The sequence below is a fragment of the Gadus chalcogrammus genome, chromosome 9, assembly GCF_026213295.1.
Source record: "Gadus chalcogrammus isolate NIFS_2021 chromosome 9, NIFS_Gcha_1.0, whole genome shotgun sequence".
Lineage (NCBI taxonomy): Eukaryota > Metazoa > Chordata > Actinopteri > Gadiformes > Gadidae > Gadus > Gadus chalcogrammus.
In genome coordinates, this window is record NC_079420.1 from 26382152 (window position 1) to 26403057 (window position 20906).

Here is a 20906-nt window from a genome sequence, read left to right on the forward strand (position 1 = left end):
ACGCCCGATCTCTCGTCTGATTTCGGAAGCTAAGCAGGGTCGGGCCCTGGTAGTACTTGGTTGGGAGACCGCCTGGAATACCTGGTGCTGTAAGCTTTTTCTTTTTCAACTCAAGCTCATTGCCTCCGTGGCCTACCGTGGCGTACCGTGACCTGATGTTTACTGCGAAACCGCTTTGGAGGATTTAAGCAACATACAAAAACTGACAACGTCTCTCAAAACTATTTTTGTGAAACATGAGGACAGTATAGTGATACTGCCAGCAGGGAGCACCAGAGAGCTGAAACGACAGTTGTACATTTCTTAAACTTTCACCAACCCAAACACGCACGCTCACTTCAGATCAGGGAGGACGTCAAAAAATCACCACCCATTCTCTGACACTTTAACCGTTAACCTTGGTTCAAACATTTAACATCACACGCACACGCAGTGTATTTCAGATAATTAATGAATTCAGATGTCACAATGATCGTTTACATGGATAAGGAGTCCTACTGAATCAATTACTGCCGTTTATATCTAACTAATGATTGTTTTTGTAAAAGTGTAACGTCGAGCCTCAGCAGCTTTCTCACTCCTTATGTGCTACTGTATAAAACCTGGTTTTGCGCCTGCACTAATTGCTTACGGCCATACCAGCCCTGAACACGCCCGATCTCGTCTGATCTCGGAAGCTAAGCAGGGTCGGGCCTGGTTAGTACTTGGATGGGAGACCGGCCTGGGAATACCAGGTGCTGTAAGCTTTTTCTTTTTCAACTCGAGCTCATTGCCTCCGTGGCCTACCGTGGCGTACCGTGACCTGATGTTTACTGCCAACCGCTTTGGAGGATTTAAGCAACATACAAAAACTGACAACGTCTCTCAAAACTATTTTGTGAAACATGAGGACAGTATAGTGATACTGCCAGCAGGGAGCACCAGAGAGCTGAACCGACAGTTGTACATTTCTTAAACTTTCACCAACACAAACACGCACGCTCACTTCAGATCATGGGAGGACGTCAAAAAATCACCACCCATTCTCTGACACTTTAACCGTTAACCTTGGTTCAAACATTTAACATCACACGCACACGCAGTGTATTTCAGATAATTAATGAATTCAGATGTCACAATGATCGTTTACATGGATAAGGAGTCCTACTGAATCAATTACTGCCGTTTATATCTAACTAATGATTGTTTTTGTAAAAGTGTAACGTCGAGCCTCAGCAGCTTTCATCACTCCTTATGTGCTACTGTATAAAACCTGGTTTTGCGCCTGCACTAATTGCTTACGGCCATACCACCCTGAACACGCCCGATCTCGTCTGATCTCGGAAGCTAAGCAGGGTCGGGCCTGGTTAGTACTTGGATGGGAGACCGCCTGGGAATACCAGGTGCTGTAAGCTTTTTCTTTTTCAACTCGAGCTCATTGCCTCCGTGGCCTACCGTGGCGTACCGTGACCTGATGTTTACTGCCAACCGCTTTGGAGGATTTAAGCAACATACAAAAACTGACAACGTCTCTCAAAACTATTTTTGTGAAACATGAGGACAGTATAGTGATACTGCCAGCAGGGAGCACCAGAGAGCTGAACCGACAGTTGTACATTTCTTAAACTTTCACCAACACAAACACGCACGCTCACTTCAGATCATGGGAGGACGTCAAAAAATCACCACCCATTCTCTGACACTTTAACCGTTAACCTTGGTTCAAACATTTAACATCACACGCACACGCAGTGTATTTCAGATAATTAATGAATTCAGATGTCACAATGATCGTTACATGGATAAGGAGTCCTACTGAATCAATTACTGCCGTTTATATCTAACTAATGATTGTTTTTGTAAAGTGTAACGTCGAGCCTCAGCAGCTTTCTCACTCCTTATGTGCTACTGTATAAAACCTGGTTTTGCGCCTGCACTAATTGCTTACGGCCATACCACCCTGAACACGCCCGATCTCGTCTGATCTCGGAAGCTAAGCAGGGTCGGGCCTGGTTAGTACTTGGATGGGAGACCGCCTGGGAATACCAGGTGCTGTAAGCTTTTTCTTTTTCAACTCGAGCTCATTGACTCCGTGGCCTACCGTGGCGTACCGTGACCTGATGTTTACTGCCAACCGCTTTGGAGGATTTAAGCAACATACAAAAACTGACAACGTCTCTCAAAACTATTTTTGTGAAACATGAGGACAGTATAGTGATACTGCCAGCAGGGAGCACCAGAGAGCTGAACCGACAGTTGTACATTTCTTAAACTTTCACCAACACAAACACGCACGCTCACTTCAGATCATGGGAGGACGTCAAAAAATCACCACCCATTCTCTGACACTTTAACCGTTAACCTTGGTTCAAACATTTAACATCACACGCACACGCAGTGTATTTCAGATAATTAATGAATTCAGATGTCACAATGATCGTTTACATGGATAAGGAGTCCTACTGAATCAATTACTGCCGTTTATATCTAACTAATGATTGTTTTTGTAAGAGTGTAACGTCGAGCCTCAGCAGCTTTCTCACTCCTTATGTGCTACTGTATAAAACCTGGTTTTGCGCCTGCACTAATTGCTTACGGCCATACCACCCTGAACACGCCCGATCTCGTCTGATCTCGGAAGCTAAGCAGGGTCGGGCCTGGTTAGTACTTGGATGGGAGACCGCCTGGGAATACCAGGTGCTGTAAGCTTTTTCTTTTTCAACTCGAGCTCATTGCCTCCGTGGCCTACCGTGGCGTACCGTGACCTGATGTTTACTGCCAACCGCTTTGGAGGATTTAAGCAACATACAAAAACTGACAACGTCTCTCAAAACTATTTTTGTGAAACATGAGGACAGTATAGTGATACTGCCAGCAGGGAGCACCAGAGAGCTGAACGACAGTTGTACATTTCTTAAACTTTCACCAACACAAACACGCACGCTCACTTCAGATCATGGGAGGACGTCAAAAAATCACCACCCATTCTCTGACACTTTAACCGTTAACCTTGGTTCAAACATTTAACATCACACGCACACGCAGTGTATTTCAGATAATTAATGAATTCAGATGTCACAATGATCGTTTACATGGATAAGGAGTCCTACTGAATCAATTACTGCCGTTTATATCTAACTAATGATTGTTTTTGTAAAAGTGTAACGTCGAGCCTCAGCAGCTTTCTCACTCCTTATGTGCTACTGTATAAAACCTGGTTTTGCGCCTGCACTAATTGCTTACGGCCATACCACCCTGAACACGCCCGATCTCGTCTGATCTCGGAAGCTAAGCAGGGTCGGGCCTGGTTAGTACTTGGATGGGAGACCGCCTGGGAATACCAGGTGCTGTAAGCTTTTCTTTTTCAACTCGAGCTCATTGACTCCGTGGCCTACCGTGGCGTACCGTGACCTGATGTTTACTGCCAACCGCTTTGGAGGATTTAAGCAACATACAAAAACTGACAACGTCTCTCAAAACTATTTTTGTGAAACATGAGGACAGTATAGTGATACTGCCAGCAGGGAGCACCAGAGAGCTGAACCGACAGTTGTACATTTCTTAAACTTTCACCAACACAAACACGCACGCTCACTTCAGATCATGGGAGGACGTCAAAAAATCACCACCCATTCTCTGACACTTTAACCGTTAACCTTGGTTCAAACATTTAACATCACACGCACACGCAGTGTATTTCAGATAATTAATGAATTCAGATGTCACAATGATCGTTTACATGGATAAGGAGTCCTACTGAATCAATTACTGCCGTTTATATCTAACTAATGATTGTTTTTGTAAAAGTGTAACGTCGAGCCTCAGCAGCTTTCTCACTCCTTATGTGCTACTGTATAAAACCTGGTTTTGCGCCTGCACTAATTGCTTACGGCCATACCACCCTGAACACGCCCGATCTCGTCTGATCTCGGAAGCTAAGCAGGGTCGGGCCTGGTTAGTACTTGGATGGGAGACCGCCTGGGAATACCAGGTGCTGTAAGCTTTTTCTTTTTCAACTCGAGCTCATTGACTCCGTGGCCTACCGTGGCGTACCGTGACCTGATGTTTACTGCCAACCGCTTTGGAGGATTTAAGCAACATACAAAAACTGACAACGTCTCTCAAAACTATTTTTGTGAAACATGAGGACAGTATAGTGATACTGCCAGCAGGGAGCACCAGAGAGCTGAACCGACAGTTGTACATTTCTTAAACTTTCACCAACACAAACACGCACGCTCACTTCAGATCATGGGAGGACGTCAAAAAATCACCACCCATTCTCTGACACTTTAACCGTTAACCTTGGTTCAAACATTTAACATCACACGCACACGCAGTGTATTTCAGATAATTAATGAATTCAGATGTCACAATGATCGTTTACATGGATAAGGAGTCCTACTGAATCAATTACTGCCGTTTATATCTAACTAATGATTGTTTTTGTAAAGTGTAACGTCGAGCCTCAGCAGCTTTCTCACTCCTTATGTGCTACTGTATAAAACCTGGTTTTGCGCCTGCACTAATTGCTTACGGCCATACCACCCTGAACACGCCCGATCTCGTCTGATCTCGGAAGCTAAGCAGGGTCGGGCCTGGTTAGTACTTGGATGGGAGACCGCCTGGGAATACCAGGTGCTGTAAGCTTTTTCTTTTTCAACTCGAGCTCATTGACTCCGTGGCCTACCGTGGCGTACCGTGACCTGATGTTTACTGCCAACCGCTTTGGAGGATTTAAGCAACATACAAAAACTGACAACGTCTCTCAAAACTATTTTTGTGAAACATGAGGACAGTATAGTGATACTGCCAGCAGGGAGCACCAGAGAGCTGAACCGACAGTTGTACATTTCTTAAACTTTCACCAACACAAACACGCACGCTCACTTCAGATCATGGGAGGACGTCAAAAAATCACCACCCATTCTCTGACACTTTAACCGTTAACCTTGGTTCAAACATTTAACATCACACGCACACGCAGTGTATTTCAGATAATTAATGAATTCAGATGTCACAATGATCGTTTACATGGATAAGGAGTCCTACTGAATCAATTACTGCCGTTTATATCTAACTAATGATTGTTTTTGTAAAGTGTAACGTCGAGCCTCAGCAGCTTTCTCACTCCTTATGTGCTACTGTATAAAACCTGGTTTTGCGCCTGCACTAATTGCTTACGGCCATACCACCCTGAACACGCCCGATCTCGTCTGATCTCGGAAGCTAAGCAGGGTCGGGCCTGGTTAGTACTTGGATGGGAGACCGCCTGGGAATACCAGGTGCTGTAAGCTTTTTCTTTTTCAACTCGAGCTCATTGACTCCGTGGCCTACCGTGGCGTACCGTGACCTGATGTTTACTGCCAACCGCTTTGGAGGATTTAAGCAACATACAAAAACTGACAACGTCTCTCAAAACTATTTTTGTGAAACATGAGGACAGTATAGTGATACTGCCAGCAGGGAGCACCAGAGAGCTGAACCGACAGTTGTACATTTCTTAAACTTTCACCAACACAAACACGCACGCTCACTTCAGATCATGGGAGGACGTCAAAAAATCACCACCCATTCTCTGACACTTTAACCGTTAACCTTGGTTCAAACATTTAACATCACACGCACACGCAGTGTATTTCAGATAATTAATGAATTCAGATGTCACAATGATCGTTTACATGGATAAGGAGTCCTACTGAATCAATTACTGCCGTTTATATCTAACTAATGATTGTTTTTGTAAAAGTGTAACGTCGAGCCTCAGCAGCTTTCTCACTCCTTATGTGCTACTGTATAAAACCTGGTTTTGCGCCTGCACTAATTGCTTACGGCCATACCACCCTGAACACGCCCGATCTCGTCTGATCTCGGAAGCTAAGCAGGGTCGGGCCTGGTTAGTACTTGGATGGGAGACCGCCTGGGAATACCAGGTGCTGTAAGCTTTTTCTTTTTCAACTCGAGCTCATTGACTCCGTGGCCTACCGTGGCGTACCGTGACCTGATGTTTACTGCCAACCGCTTTGGAGGATTTAAGCAACATACAAAAACTGACAACGTCTCTCAAAACTATTTTTGTGAAACATGAGGACAGTATAGTGATACTGCCAGCAGGGAGCACCAGAGAGCTGAACCGACAGTTGTACATTTCTTAAACTTTCACCAACACAAACACGCACGCTCACTTCAGATCATGGGAGGACGTCAAAAAATCACCACCCATTCTCTGACACTTTAACCGTTAACCTTGGTTCAAACATTTAACATCACACGCACACGCAGTGTATTTCAGATAATTAATGAATTCAGATGTCACAATGATCGTTTACATGGATAAGGAGTCCTACTGAATCAATTACTGCCGTTTATATCTAACTAATGATTGTTTTTGTAAAAGTGTAACGTCGAGCCTCAGCAGCTTTCTCACTCCTTATGTGCTACTGTATAAAACCTGGTTTTGCGCCTGCACTAATTGCTTACGGCCATACCACCCTGAACACGCCCGATCTCGTCTGATCTCGGAAGCTAAGCAGGGTCGGGCCTGGTTAGTACTTGGATGGGAGACCGCCTGGGAATACCAGGTGCTGTAAGCTTTTTCTTTTTCAACTCGAGCTCATTGACTCCGTGGCCTACCGTGGCGTACCGTGACCTGATGTTTACTGCCAACCGCTTTGGAGGATTTAAGCAACATACAAAAACTGACAACGTCTCTCAAAACTATTTTTGTGAAACATGAGGACAGTATAGTGATACTGCCAGCAGGGAGCACCAGAGAGCTGAACCGACAGTTGTACATTTCTTAAACTTTCACCAACACAAACACGCACGCTCACTTCAGATCATGGGAGGACGTCAAAAAATCACCACCCATTCTCTGACACTTTAACCGTTAACCTTGGTTCAAACATTTAACATCACACGCACACGCAGTGTATTTCAGATAATTAATGAATTCAGATGTCACAATGATCGTTTACATGGATAAGGAGTCCTACTGAATCAATTACTGCCGTTTATATCTAACTAATGATTGTTTTTGTAAAAGTGTAACGTCAAGCCTCAGCAGCTTTCTCACTCCTTATGTGCTACTGTATAAAACCTGGTTTTGCGCCTGCACTAATTGCTTACGGCCATACCACCCTGAACACGCCCGATCTCGTCTGATCTCGGAAGCTAAGCAGGGTCGGGCCTGGTTAGTACTTGGATGGGAGACCGCCTGGGAATACCAGGTGCTGTAAGCTTTTTCTTTTTCAACTCGAGCTCATTGACTCCGTGGCCTACCGTGGCGTACCGTGACCTGATGTTTACTGCCAACCGCTTTGGAGGATTTAAGCAACATACAAAAACTGACAACGTCTCTCAAAACTATTTTTGTGAAACATGAGGACAGTATAGTGATACTGCCAGCAGGGAGCACCAGAGAGCTGAACCGACAGTTGTACATTTCTTAAACTTTCACCAACACAAACACGCACGCTCACTTCAGATCATGGGAGGACGTCAAAAAATCACCACCCATTCTCTGACACTTTAACCGTTAACCTTGGTTCAAACATTTAACATCACACGCACACGCAGTGTATTTCAGATAATTAATGAATTCAGATGTCACAATGATCGTTTACATGGATAAGGAGTCCTACTGAATCAATTACTGCCGTTTATATCTAACTAATGATTGTTTTTGTAAAAGTGTAACGTCGAGCCTCAGCAGCTTTCTCACTCCTTATGTGCTACTGTATAAAACCTGGTTTTGCGCCTGCACTAATTGCTTACGGCCATACCACCCTGAACACGCCCGATCTCGTCTGATCTCGGAAGCTAAGCAGGGTCGGGCCTGGTTAGTACTTGGATGGGAGACCGCCTGGGAATACCAGGTGCTGTAAGCTTTTTCTTTTTCAACTCGAGCTCATTGACTCCGTGGCCTACCGTGGCGTACCGTGACCTGATGTTTACTGCCAACCGCTTTGGAGGATTTAAGCAACATACAAAAACTGACAACGTCTCTCAAAACTATTTTTGTGAAACATGAGGACAGTATAGTGATACTGCCAGCAGGGAGCACCAGAGAGCTGAACCGACAGTTGTACATTTCTTAAACTTTCACCAACACAAACACGCACGCTCACTTCAGATCATGGGAGGACGTCAAAAAATCACCACCCATTCTCTGACACTTTAACCGTTAACCTTGGTTCAAACATTTAACATCACACGCACACGCAGTGTATTTCAGATAATTAATGAATTCAGATGTCACAATGATCGTTTACATGGATAAGGAGTCCTACTGAATCAATTACTGCCGTTTATATCTAACTAATGATTGTTTTTGTAAAAGTGTAACGTCGAGCCTCAGCAGCTTTCTCACTCCTTATGTGCTACTGTATAAACCTGGTTTTGCGCCTGCACTAATTGCTTACGGCCATACCACCCTGAACACGCCCGATCTCGTCTGATCTCGGAAGCTAAGCAGGGTCGGGCCTGGTTAGTACTTGGATGGGAGACCGCCTGGGAATACCAGGTGCTGTAAGCTTTTTCTTTTTCAACTCGAGCTCATTGACTCCGTGGCCTACCGTGGCGTACCGTGACCTGATGTTTACTGCCAACCGCTTTGGAGGATTTAAGCAACATACAAAAACTGACAACGTCTCTCAAAACTATTTTTGTGAAACATGAGGACAGTATAGTGATACTGCCAGCAGGGAGCACCAGAGAGCTGAACCGACAGTTGTACATTTCTTAAACTTTCACCAACACAAACACGCACGCTCACTTCAGATCATGGGAGGACGTCAAAAAATCACCACCCATTCTCTGACACTTTAACCGTTAACCTTGGTTCAAACATTTAACATCACACGCACACGCAGTGTATTTCAGATAATTAATGAATTCAGATGTCACAATGATCGTTTACATGGATAAGGAGTCCTACTGAATCAATTACTGCCGTTTATATCTAACTAATGATTGTTTTTGTAAAGTGTAACGTCGAGCCTCAGCAGCTTTCTCACTCCTTATGTGCTACTGTATAAAACCTGGTTTTGCGCCTGCACTAATTGCTTACGGCCATACCACCCTGAACACGCCCGATCTCGTCTGATCTCGGAAGCTAAGCAGGGTCGGGCCTGGTTAGTACTTGGTTGGGAGACCGCCTGGGAATACCAGGTGCTGTAAGCTTTTTCTTTTTCAACTCGAGCTCATTGACTCCGTGGCCTACCGTGGCGTACCGTGACCTGATGTTTACTGCCAACCGCTTTGGAGGATTTAAGCAACATACAAAAACTGACAACGTCTCTCAAAACTATTTTTGTGAAACATGAGGACAGTATAGTGATACTGCCAGCAGGGAGCACCAGAGAGCTGAACCGACAGTTGTACATTTCTTAAACTTTCACCAACACAAACACGCACGCTCACTTCGCAGGAAAATTGTGTTAAAAAGGGTTAAAATAAATCCCCATCAAGGACAACAGCAGAGTAGCCTCCGAAAAAAATAGACTGCAATTAGATGAATGCTATAGCAAGACATTAAAACACAATTGATTAGGCTTAAACCGACATATATCAGTCCTAATCCTGAATGCACTGTGCGTTTCACGGCATTTTCCCCCCTGAAATAATTCCATATGACAAAAAATTAAAAATTGCTTGTGTGACAACTACATTTATCTTAATGGGCTGATTTCTGAAACATGCTTTGCGCAGCAAAGAGAGCCGACTTAATTTGATTCCGCATAAGGGTTTCCTTGATTGATCATTTGATTGGCTATAAAAGCCCCTCCGGAAATAGGGTAAGGTATGTATTGATGAGGAATACAACGAAGCCCACCGTCTGGCCCGGTGCATCGTTGAGCGCACGATCGGGAGGTGGAAGTTGCGCTATATTAGATGCCTTCATCACAAGTCAGGCGGAGGGCTCCAGTTTTCGCCGGCCAAGTCATGCGCCGTGATATGTGTGACGGCTATGTTGCACAACATTGCAGCTAAGGCTGGGGTGGCATTGCTTGAACCGGAGGGACGCTGAGGACGATGACGACGAGGAAGATCGGTGTGAGGACGGCCTCCCTCATAACTACGCGGCTGGTTTTCATGCGCGTCGAAGAGTGATTGAGACTTTTTTTTAACCCCCCTCCACCCTCCCACATGTCACTAAACATTCCCGTCAACGTGACCAATCCCCACCATATCCAGCCTTTTGCCTGCTCCTTGCTTGTTTTTTATAATTTATTTTATTTCTTTATTTTAATTTTTTTTAATTTAATTTAATTTTTTACATTATTTTATGCTACGTTTTATGAGTAGCCTATGTCAGTCTGCACAAATCCCCCCACTTTCTCTCACACATTTTGAGTGCCCTGCCTGCGCAAACATTTTCTGGACTGTCCCGTTTTATTTTGGCCATTTTAACATCTTTATTAATAAATAAATTAATAATCTTTATTAATTACCAAACTAAGAACATAAAGGCGCAATGCGTTTTAATAAAACGCATCCAATAGACGGAATGTCCGATGGTGTCGCCACTGAGGCTATAGCTGACGATGCTCTTAGCGTCCTACGAGCACCCCTGGAGTACTCGTTAGCTACGAGCGTTTTCAAGACGTTCGTTCCCCACGATGCTTTCGGGAAACGCGGTGAAAACTCTACGATGCCCTTACGACGCACTTCACGATCCACTTAGGCTAACGATGCTTTCGGGAAACGGGGCCCAGATCATGGGAGGACGTCAAAAAATCACCACCCATTCTCTGACACTTTAACCGTTAACCTTGGTTCAAACATTTAACATCACACGCACACGCAGTGTATTTCAGATAATTAATGAATTCAGATGTCACAATGATCGTTTACATGGATAAGGAGTCCTACTGAATCAATTACTGCCGTTTATATCTAACTAATGATTGTTTTTGTAAGAGTGTAACGTCGAGCCTCAGCAGCTTTCTCACTCCTTATGTGCTACTGTATAAAACCTGGTTTTGCGCCTGCACTAATTGCTTACGGCCATACCACCCTGAACACGCCCGATCTCGTCTGATCTCGGAAGCTAAGCAGGGTCGGGCCTGGTTAGTACTTGGATGGGAGACCGCCTGGGAATACCAGGTGCTGTAAGCATTTTCTTTTTCAACTCGAGCTCATTGCCTCCGTGGCCTACCGTGGCGTACCGTGACCTGATGTTTACTGCCAACCGCTTTGGAGGATTTAAGCAACATACAAAAACTGACAACGTCTCTCAAAACTATTTTTGTGAAACATGAGGACAGTATAGTGATACTGCCAGCAGGGAGCACCAGAGAGCTGAACCGACAGTTGTACATTTCTTAAACTTTCACCAACACAAACACGCACGCTCACTTCAGATCATGGGAGGACGTCAAAAAATCACCACCCATTCTCTGACACTTTAACCGTTAACCTTGGTTCAAACATTTAACATCACACGCACACGCAGTGTATTTCAGATAATTAATGAATTCAGATGTCACAATGATCGTTTACATGGATAAGGAGTCCTACTGAATCAATTACTGCCGTTTATATCTAACTAATGATTGTTTTTGTAAAAGTGTAACGTCGAGCCTCAGCAGCTTTCTCACTCCTTATGTGCTACTGTATGAAACCTGGTTTTGCGCCTGCACTAATTGCTTACGGCCATACCACCCTGAACACGCCCGATCTCGTCTGATCTCGAAAGCTAAGCAGGGTCGGGCCTGGTTAGTACTTGGATGGGAGACCGCCTGGGAATACCAGGTGCTGTAAGCTTTTTCTTTTTAAACTCGAGCTCATTGCCTCCGTGGCCTACCGTGGCGTACCGTGACCTGATGTTTACTGCCAACCGCTTTGGAGGATTTAAGCAACATACAAAAACTGACAACGTCTCTCAAAACTATTTTTGTGAAACATGAGGACAGTATAGTGATACTGCCAGCAGGGAGCACCAGAGAGCTGAAACGACAGTTGTACATTTCTTAAACTTTCACCAACACAAACACGCACGCTCACTTCAGATCATGGGAGGACGTCAAAAAATCACCACCCATTCTCTGACACTTTAACCGTTAACCTTGGTTCAAACATTTAACATCACACGCACACGCAGTGTATTTCAGATAATTAATGAATTCAGATGTCACAATGATCGTTTACATGGATAAGGAGTCCTACTGAATCAATTACTGCCGTTTATATCTAACTAATGATTGTTTTTGTAAAAGTGTAACGTCGAGCCTCAGCAGCTTTCTACGGAGCCCCCCAAGGGACATGGAGGAAAAAAAAAAAATTGGTTGAAAATAAATAAATAAATAATGGTTTGCGAGATCTCGCAAATGGTTTGCGAGATCTCGCAAATATTTTGCGAGATCTCGCAAAAGACTTTGCGAGATATCGCAAAAGACTTTGCGAGATCTCGCAAAGACTTTGCGAGATCTCGCAAAAGACTTTGCGAGATATCGCAAAACTCTTTGCGTGATATCGCAAACCAACTTCCGCAGCCCTCATTCACCAACGGTCCATGCAACAGTCATATCTATTCATCTATGATAAACCGTACACCAGAAAATAATCATGGAGGAGGATTTAGAGCATTTCCTTCAGTCCAGAGGGGTCCCAAGAGAGGACATCATGCGAATGCAAAGAGACAAGGTGGGCAGGAATTTAATTTAACAGAAGTTGGACTAGGTTCCCTGCTCTGAGTTATGCTAGTCCAACGCTGTAGATGTTGTAAATTAGCTTCAGATATCTTTTAGTTTTCTTTATGAGGGGCTATGTGTGTTTTATCTCTGTCATGTTGCTTCAATAAATTGCATTCATATAGTAGCCATGACATGTAATAAGCGGGATAATATATAGCGAACGGGTCACTTTCTAGAAATAAAGACTGACAAGCTGAAGAGGGAGTTCAGCTTGAAGGTCTTTATTTCTAGTATTATCCCTTACCTTATTACCAGTAGTGTAGTCTACGTGATACGCAGGTATACGCCGTATACCCACTATGGAACGCACCAGGATTTGCGTATCCCCACTTAAAAATGTGCACGGATACGTATCAATCGTCTTGTGACAGATCTTTCACACTGTGTTTTTTCGCAAATACCGGTTGGGTATAACTGCAATAAAATACTTTAAGCAGGGGAATTTATCTCCTACATTCACCATTCATAAAATTCACCCTGCGCGCTCGCGCTCTGCCCTGTCTGTTACGAAGCGCGAAGCTGCCCCTGCATCTCTCTGCACGTTAGTTGGCGGGCCGAGCCCCTCCTTCTCGCGTGTGTGTGTGCGCGTGCGCGTGTGCGCGCGTGCGCGCGCGTGTGTGTGTGTGTGTGTGTGCGTGTGTCCAGTCCTCCCATATTAATGTGTAAACCACATAACAAGCAGTCAACAGAAGACAATGTTTTAATCCCACTTTATATCTACTTGTTACTTTTAGATGAGAACCCCTGGTCAGCCTTTCAGCTCAAGTTAACCTAGCTTTAGTGTGTGTGTGTGTGTGTGTGTGTGTGTGTGTGTGTGTGTGTGTGTGTGTGTGTGTGTGTGTGTGTGTGTGTGTGTGTGTGTGTGTGTGTGTGTGTGTGTGTGTGTGTGTGTATACAATATGAATGACTAGGCAATCAATCTCAAGTTTACCTAGCTTTGGTATGTTTAAAATAAGAATATGAAGTATTTCTTCTTATATTTGCAGGTTGACAAGGCAGTGCTATCCATCATGAGTGATGAGCAAATGGCTAAATACATCACTTCATATGGTGACAGAATAGCTGTCCTCTCCTTCTGTCAACAATCAAACACCAGCACCACCGATAAAGAGACGCTTCTACAGAAATTAAGAGCTAAAATAGGAGCACGGAAAATGAAATCAAAGAAAAAAGGAGTGTCACAATCAGGTGTGGTGGAGAGGAAAGCAGAGGGGATGACGAGACCAAAGAACAATGCAGCAGAAAAGACAACTAGAAAGATCGAAATCGGATGGCTTCATTTTACTGGCATCGATTACCATCAAGTCAGGACCCAAAATGGGGGGGGGACAAGGCACGCGAGAATGGAGAAAGCTTCAACGGTGTCTCTGATCCTCGAACTGGGAAAGCAGCTGTTTTTCCCAGACGGAGCCTCGACAAAGGGCCGAGCAGAAGACTTTGACTTTGTTGTCTGCGATTTCAAAAGAAAGGAGATTGCTTTAAATGAATCTATCGGCAGTCTTTACGACCAAACTAAGTTAAAGCTGCTTAGATTTTACATCTGCACCAAAGAACAAGCAGCTTTAACAGATCAGTCCTTAGATGAGGATTCTCAACAGTGTTTATCCACTTCAGATGAGGCTGTATCTGCCATCACTCCCATTGATGCAGATGAAGCATTTACTGATGACCTGGAGCTTGTGCCTTCATCACGCAGCGACATCACTGATCAGGTTTGTGGCCCTAAAAAAAAGTAATAATAATGACAGAGGCCGATGGAAATAGATTGTTGTACCTGTGATATATATGTGGGTGTGTGTGTGTATGAATTAAATCAGAAAAATCTTCAAATATTATGCTTAATAGAGTAATGGAGCTTTCTTGTGCAATATATTTTTTTATCACTATTGAATATACATTGTGAAAACGTGTTTCACCCTGCCATATTTGAAATAACCGCTTTCAAAAAAATTAAACATGATTTCTTCCATTACAGAACCTGCTTTTCCAGATGCAACCAAAGTCCAAAAAACATAGGGGCACATCCGAGATTGTGACTGCACAAGGTTCAACAAAATCCCATCTCACTCATTCAACTCCAAAAGACAATACAAAAGCCCACATCGGCCAGGGGCAGGATACTGATTCAAGTGATGATGATGTTTTGAATCATCTCGAGCCTTCCTCTGATTTGCCTGACTCCTGCTTTGAAACTATTGATCTGACCAGTGCAGTTCTACAATCTGAGTCTTACTCTGATGAGCGAGACACTGTTGAATGGGATCCAGAAGATGACCCTCGTGGAGCATATGATGATTGGATAGATGTCATAACATTGAAGTCTGGCAACAATGAGGATATCACACAGGTAATTTAATTAAAATAAGCAAAGGAAGTAGAAATAGTAATACCAGAAAAAAGGAAGTTTGTCCAATGTTTGTCCATTCTGTGATACAGCAGAAAAATGACGGTGCAACATGGCGTCCTCAGCGCAACGGTCCTATGTAGATAGGCCTATGTTATCTTTTGTTATTTTTTCTGTTTTCTTCATTATATAAAAATGTAAGTGGAACCATCTCACCAGTGTCCCTGGATTTCAACGGAACACTGGAATGAAGAAGACTCGTTTAGAAACTGTTCTATAGATTGCAATCTGCAATTACATATTATATATGTAGGGTCAAAATGTCTGCTGTCAAATAATACTGCATTCATAATTTATCCTTCAGAGTGTCGACCCGAGTGGAGAACCTATTCAGGATATACCACTCCGGTTGTCTCCAGCTATTGGCCTGCCTACACCAAATGTGCAGTCCATACACGAGGAAGCATTGCAAACTGCACAAGTAAGATTAAGCACTACAAGAATCCCTGAACACATAATTTAAACAGGTGTAATATTTTAGAGAACTGTTAAGATGTGATACAATTGTGTATCTGGATGGTATAAAAGGATAAAAGTAGGGAGATCATGTTCAACAGTAGATTCATTGTCTTTCAAATCCATCTTCAAAATACATTCACATACTCATATTTGGATATAGAAATGTGATAGCCTGCGTTATAAACTGACGGTGTGCTGTTTGAGGGAAATGAAGGGAAGCTTTCGAGCTTCATTAGTAGAAATAGCATTCCAACATTATTTGTACTTTGACACAAGGTAGCACACTTGAATAATCAAACTCAAGAGCGCCTCGAAGAGTTCCATTTATATAGAGTTGTTTATTTTAATAGATTATCTGTAATATACACCGACATAGTGACACATTTTTTAGAGGGGTCCTATTATGCTTTTCCGTTTTTACCTTCTCCTATTGCGCTTTTCACGTTTCTGTCCGCCATCTGTCAGTAGTGCACTACACGTGTAGGTTTCACAGGAGGACAGAGAGTGCAAAAACAGGTCAAATCCACCCTGTGGCGCAAATGAGGTAGTACATGAATCGTATTCTATGCCTGTTAAAGATAATTGGAACACAATGTCTACTTCAAAATTATACAAATATCAAGAAGAATAACTGTTAAACTAAATAAGGCAAACATAAGGACTTCAGAAAATAGAATATCTGTAGGGGTGTGTAGTACTAATCCAAAATACACTATTCTCACACAAACAAAAAATTATTGATATTTGGGTCTTTCCTTCACTCATTGACCACTCTTTTTCCACAATTGTTATTGTCTTCTTCTCGCAGGACAGTGGATGGACTTTCACCCCACAAGATTTCCCGTCAACTTCATACAGCCAACCTTTCTCATCAACCTCAGCTGGCAACTCCGCGAATCAAGAGAGTCCACGACAAGCATCAATTTGCAGGATAAATGTGGTTGACGATCTTGTGGCTGTATTTATGGACAGCAGCATTTTGAATTTGAGTCTGACGATGGACTTTGTCAATGAAAATGCTATTGGTGACGTCGGAGTGTCAAGGGAAGTTTACACTGCATTCTGGGAGCAGTTTCTTGAACAGTGTGAAGGGGAATCGGAGCGAGTTCCAAAGCTGAGGCCAGATTTCTCTGAGGTTAAATGGCAAGCAGTTGGTCGAATCTGGGTGAAAGGATTCCTGGAACATGGTGTCATGCCAGTGAGGCTTTCAAAGGCTTTCATTTTAGCCTGCATCCATGGAATTGACTCAGTTGATACTGACATCCTGATGAGCTCATTTCTCGAATACCTCCCTTCTGTTGAGAGATCAGCTGTTGAAAAAGCTCTCCAGGGCACAATGGAGGAAAGTGATGAAGAGGAATTGCTTGACCTTTTCACAAGGATGGGTTCCCATATCCTACCTCCAAAGAAAAACATGGAGCCTGCAATCAAAATAATGGCTCACAAAGCCATTCTCCAAGAGCCAAAATATATACTTGATTGCTTCTCCACATCCATGGCACTTGTACAGATGAGGTTGTCAAACAAGCAAAGTGTGTTGTCTCTGTATGAGTCAAAGAAGGCCACAGGCAAAAGAGTGTTTCAACTGTTGGAAACTTCCAACGTAGTGCTGTCTCAGAGAGAAGAGACAACCTTTAACCACCTGAAACGGTATGTAAAAAATTCTGAACCAACCCAAGCAGAAAAAATCCTGCGTTTCTGCACTGGGTCTTCTGTCATATGTGTTGGCAAAATATTTGTTTGCTTCAACGCTGAAACCGGGCTCGGCAGAAGGCCCATTGGTCGTACCTGTGGAGCTACCCTTGAACTACCGTGTACTTACAGTTCATACCCCGAATTTCGCACTGAGTTTGACAACATACTGTCCAGCAACTACTTGAATATGGACATACTTTAAACTCTTGGACTGGCTTGATAATACAAGTTGTAATATTATGGTTCGTCATTGACTGTGTGTTTTTTCGTTTTACCGGTTCCGTTTGAATTAACAGTCACTTACCTGCGAGCTACAAGTGTTCCCTGCGTTCCAAATCGCATTTTTTCTATTCTACAGACATCTGATCATAAAAATAATCTATTTAGGATGCAGTGCGCATACACTTGGGACATACTTAATCCGTGTGCCTCACTGCCTTTTTTTTTCTTCGCCACATTTTCTAATTTGTTATAAATTGTTAATTGTTAATTGACTTTTACTTTTCATAACCTGACATGTTTTGATTGTTAATGTTCCTGCCCACATACCGTTCAAAATCCACCCAAAATGTCCTACAGGCAGCCCAAATAAAAAAAGATATTATATTTTCGCCAATGTTTTGAAAGAAATAATATTTGAGGGAATATTTTTTGTTGTTGTTTTAGAAGCGAAATGCATTGTATGTGTGTGTGTGTGTGTGTGTGTGTGTGTGTGTGTGTGTGTGTGTGTGTGTGTGTGTGTGTGTGTGTGTGTGCTTAACACGCTATTTTATGTTGAAATGCGACGTAATCCAGTGTTCACGAAAACGTACACTGTCAACGTATGCTTTTGGCGACTGGATTGGCTCTCAGATAACCGTGTTTCTAACTAGATGACTTCATTAAAAGTTACATAAAGTAACGGTTTAATAACAAACGCAGGAAACACGTGAGCTGCTAGTTTAGCGAAAGCAGCGTCCCTAGCAACCTGACGTCGTTGAAACATACGAGCGAGCCGATGAAATCTTCCTAATAACTATAAAACTAAAGAGCAGACACAATCACTGACTGAAGATTATGCAAGTAAAAAGTATATTTCCCGCTAGAAATGTTATTAGAAACACGTTTAACGGTGAATCGGTCCTAAAATATTGCATTTCCCATTCAGATAATAAAGATTAATAAAGATCATACACATTCACTGACTGAAGATTATGCAAGGAAAATGTACATTTCTCGCTAGAAATGTCATTAGAAAAACGTTGAATGGTGTATCTGTCCTAAAATATTGCATTTCCCATTCAGATAAAGATTAATATAGGCTACGTAACAATTTCACCAAATGCTAGGAGAACGTATCGCCCCCTGTTGGTGCTATTCCCCCATTCATTTCGAATGGAGAAGAAGGCGTGTTCAGGGTCACGCTTTGCTCGAGCAAAGCGTGACCCTGAACACGCCTTGCGATGTCGACAAACGTATCTATTTTACGCCCTGGCGTGATACCGGGTTGAAATGTCACATGTTGCTCTGGTGTCAAGACAGCTGATTTTATACAGGTTTCAGGCCATCCTACTTGAACCGGCAGGATGACCGCACCCCCTGCTGTATACAATCAGCTGTCTTGACACCACAGCAACATCATGTGACATTAAGAAGAAGACTGCAGGAACTTGTCATGGTATGAGAGGTAATACTAGTCTGATTACAAGAACAATTAAGTCAATTGTTCTTGAACAAGTACAATTATTAATTCATTGCCAAGTTTTTCATCTAGCTAATGTGGCCAGTGTAAGATGTGGCCTGAAAATACCAGGAAACAGCACCAAACTTGTTTGGCAATTTGTTTATTCAGAGTTCCACACCAGGATTAAATAGGGGATAGCAATATAGTTACAGTAATAAAAAATGTTCCAGTCTCAACAAAACATGAATAGCGTGTATTGTCGTTTTTAACCCCTCTCTCAGTATTTGAAACTACAGGTTGTAAATGCACAGATAATTTCAAAATGCTTTTCTGTCGGTAACATGTCAATATTTGTACTGATTGGCCATCAGAAGTTCAGAGTTAGATAAATACATCCATTTTTTGGTCCCATCATTTGAAATCCAATGATATTCTATCAGGTCCTTCTCAACCATGGCTCAGATAACCCCCACGACAGTCTCGTTGTGGAAATACAAGAGACGTCAAAGCACCGACAAGAAACACTTGCGTTACAGTGTGTGTATTCACACACATGTGGCGCTCACACGGTTGCGTCTCATTGGCTGGCCAACGTCTCTGGGCGGGCCAGGCAGAGTAAGGGGAGGAGCTTAGATGCTTTATGACGACATAAATAAAGACATTCCAAATCAGCGCGCTTGAGCCTCCGTTTTTTCAAAGGCGAGCAGAACAGCTAGCGAAAATATAATATTTAGCATTTTCATGTCATGGGACCTTTAAAGGAAACTTATAAAAGGAAAAGAACAGCAAGGTGAATTATTTACATATGTGACCACAAACTTATAAAAGGAACAGAACAGCAAGGTGAATTATTTACATATGTGACCACAAAATACACCTGACCTACACACATGCCTTGATGGCCTCTCTGAGGTGCATGTACAAGTTCACTGCTTGATATGGATCTGTTGCTAGGGTGAGATTGGACTCAGCCATAAAGATGTTGCATAGTTCATACAGATCTGGATCACACGGTTTGGTCTGGCGAAAGATGCATTCGTTTTTGCACAGTTGAAATTCACCATCTTCAATTGGGGAAAGGAAGTCTCTTGTCCCATAGAGTTCAGGTACTGCAAACATCACGTTCGGCCGACCGCTGGGGACGTTAGGATTTTTCGATGGCCTGATGGTGTGTGTGTTCCAAACCTGTGCAGTGTCATCCAACTCATCCTGTTAAAAGCAAGAATATAAAAACAGTAAATACATTAAGGAAGAACTATAAATGCATATCCAGGGCTGTTCGCAGATTTTTTTTAAGTGGTAGCACTGGTGCCAGCAAGCACAAAAATTCAGTAGCATAAAAATACATTTGAGATTCACAATCAATATTATATCCTTGTGTGCAGTAATAATTGTAGAAAAAATTGCACTTATTTGGACAAGAGTCTAACCTGCCAATAAGAACTTTTGCTGATTCAGAATTGTTTCCCCCCCCATAGAACAATAATATGAATGTCTATATCTGTATATTGTTTATGTATACACATAATTATTATATTAATGCTAATCATTTTTAGAACATTTCCTTTTAATTAAAACCAAACTTTATACATTGAACACTGCCTATTTAATTAATTAGTAAACCGATTTCTGCAATTTAGGATAAATTAAATAGGTTGTTGTGTATGTTTTCGGAGTAGTTCTTCAATGGCTTATTTCAAAATGTGTCTATAGGTTACTGTTGACTGCTCTCAGCTCTCTGCAGCTGAAGGACAAGATGTGTCCAGCCAAAGTGGCGGCTGGACTCAACAACGACTACTTTACCCAGTTTGGTGATTGTTAATTTTGAGCCCTCTAAGCAGTGGCGTGCATCATCCTCTCTGTGTCTCAAAGACAGCATCTGTTCATTAACAACCTGTCGCACTAGTGCGATTAGCCTACCAAATTAAATCAAGCACAACATTGTAGCATTCACCCTCATCCCCCCCAACCTGTCTCTTCCTCTCATGTCCCTCTCTGTCAACTCCTC

The 20906-nt window shown here is 42.8% G+C and overlaps 1 protein-coding gene and 16 non-coding genes across 17 annotated transcripts; all 17 read left to right on the forward strand.

Annotated features, from left to right (window-relative positions):
• The first annotated feature begins 625 nt into the window (after positions 1–625).
• LOC130389857 (5S ribosomal RNA) lies at positions 626–746 on the forward strand. Its single transcript, XR_008896643.1, has one exon. It is a non-coding gene; the product is annotated as a 5S ribosomal RNA (ribosomal RNA).
• A 529-nt stretch (positions 747–1275) lies between these two features.
• On the forward strand, positions 1276–1394 carry LOC130389822 (5S ribosomal RNA). The gene has a single exon (XR_008896610.1). It is a non-coding gene; the product is annotated as a 5S ribosomal RNA (ribosomal RNA).
• Positions 1395–1921: 527 nt separating this feature from the next.
• LOC130389927 (5S ribosomal RNA) lies at positions 1922–2040 on the forward strand. Its single transcript, XR_008896704.1, has one exon. It is a non-coding gene; the product is annotated as a 5S ribosomal RNA (ribosomal RNA).
• A 529-nt stretch (positions 2041–2569) lies between these two features.
• Positions 2570–2688, forward strand: LOC130389938 (5S ribosomal RNA). Its single transcript, XR_008896715.1, has one exon. It is a non-coding gene; the product is annotated as a 5S ribosomal RNA (ribosomal RNA).
• A 528-nt stretch (positions 2689–3216) lies between these two features.
• On the forward strand, positions 3217–3335 carry LOC130389950 (5S ribosomal RNA). Its single transcript, XR_008896726.1, has one exon. It is a non-coding gene; the product is annotated as a 5S ribosomal RNA (ribosomal RNA).
• A 528-nt stretch (positions 3336–3863) lies between these two features.
• Positions 3864–3982, forward strand: LOC130389962 (5S ribosomal RNA). Its single transcript, XR_008896737.1, has one exon. It is a non-coding gene; the product is annotated as a 5S ribosomal RNA (ribosomal RNA).
• Positions 3983–4510: 528 nt separating this feature from the next.
• LOC130389829 (5S ribosomal RNA) lies at positions 4511–4629 on the forward strand. Its single transcript, XR_008896616.1, has one exon. It is a non-coding gene; the product is annotated as a 5S ribosomal RNA (ribosomal RNA).
• Positions 4630–5157: 528 nt separating this feature from the next.
• Positions 5158–5276, forward strand: LOC130389841 (5S ribosomal RNA). Its single transcript, XR_008896627.1, has one exon. It is a non-coding gene; the product is annotated as a 5S ribosomal RNA (ribosomal RNA).
• Positions 5277–5805: 529 nt separating this feature from the next.
• LOC130389852 (5S ribosomal RNA) lies at positions 5806–5924 on the forward strand. The gene has a single exon (XR_008896638.1). It is a non-coding gene; the product is annotated as a 5S ribosomal RNA (ribosomal RNA).
• Positions 5925–6453: 529 nt separating this feature from the next.
• LOC130389864 (5S ribosomal RNA) lies at positions 6454–6572 on the forward strand. The gene has a single exon (XR_008896648.1). It is a non-coding gene; the product is annotated as a 5S ribosomal RNA (ribosomal RNA).
• Positions 6573–7101: 529 nt separating this feature from the next.
• On the forward strand, positions 7102–7220 carry LOC130389867 (5S ribosomal RNA). Its single transcript, XR_008896649.1, has one exon. It is a non-coding gene; the product is annotated as a 5S ribosomal RNA (ribosomal RNA).
• A 529-nt stretch (positions 7221–7749) lies between these two features.
• LOC130389875 (5S ribosomal RNA) lies at positions 7750–7868 on the forward strand. Its single transcript, XR_008896656.1, has one exon. It is a non-coding gene; the product is annotated as a 5S ribosomal RNA (ribosomal RNA).
• A 528-nt stretch (positions 7869–8396) lies between these two features.
• On the forward strand, positions 8397–8515 carry LOC130389887 (5S ribosomal RNA). Its single transcript, XR_008896667.1, has one exon. It is a non-coding gene; the product is annotated as a 5S ribosomal RNA (ribosomal RNA).
• A 528-nt stretch (positions 8516–9043) lies between these two features.
• LOC130389833 (5S ribosomal RNA) lies at positions 9044–9162 on the forward strand. Its single transcript, XR_008896620.1, has one exon. It is a non-coding gene; the product is annotated as a 5S ribosomal RNA (ribosomal RNA).
• A 1819-nt stretch (positions 9163–10981) lies between these two features.
• Positions 10982–11100, forward strand: LOC130389832 (5S ribosomal RNA). Its single transcript, XR_008896619.1, has one exon. It is a non-coding gene; the product is annotated as a 5S ribosomal RNA (ribosomal RNA).
• Positions 11101–11629: 529 nt separating this feature from the next.
• LOC130389836 (5S ribosomal RNA) lies at positions 11630–11748 on the forward strand. The gene has a single exon (XR_008896623.1). It is a non-coding gene; the product is annotated as a 5S ribosomal RNA (ribosomal RNA).
• Positions 11749–13617: 1869 nt separating this feature from the next.
• On the forward strand, positions 13618–15561 carry LOC130388569 (uncharacterized). Its single transcript, XM_056597927.1, has 2 exons — positions 13618–14389; positions 14653–15561. Exons 1-2 carry the CDS (start codon positions 13637–13639, stop codon positions 15031–15033), a joined length of 1134 nt encoding a protein of 377 aa, XP_056453902.1. The 5' UTR covers positions 13618–13636; the 3' UTR covers positions 15034–15561.
• Positions 15562–20906: the final 5345 nt, after the last annotated feature.

Coding starts and splice junctions, on each gene's coding strand:
- LOC130388569 (XM_056597927.1), top strand. CDS start 13,637: ATGAAGTATTTCTTCTTATATTTGCAGGTTGACAAGGCAGTGCTATCC. Junction 14,390..14,652: donor GCAGCGACATCACTGATCAG/GTTTGTGGCCCT, acceptor CTTCCATTACAG/AACCTGCTTTTCCAGATGCA.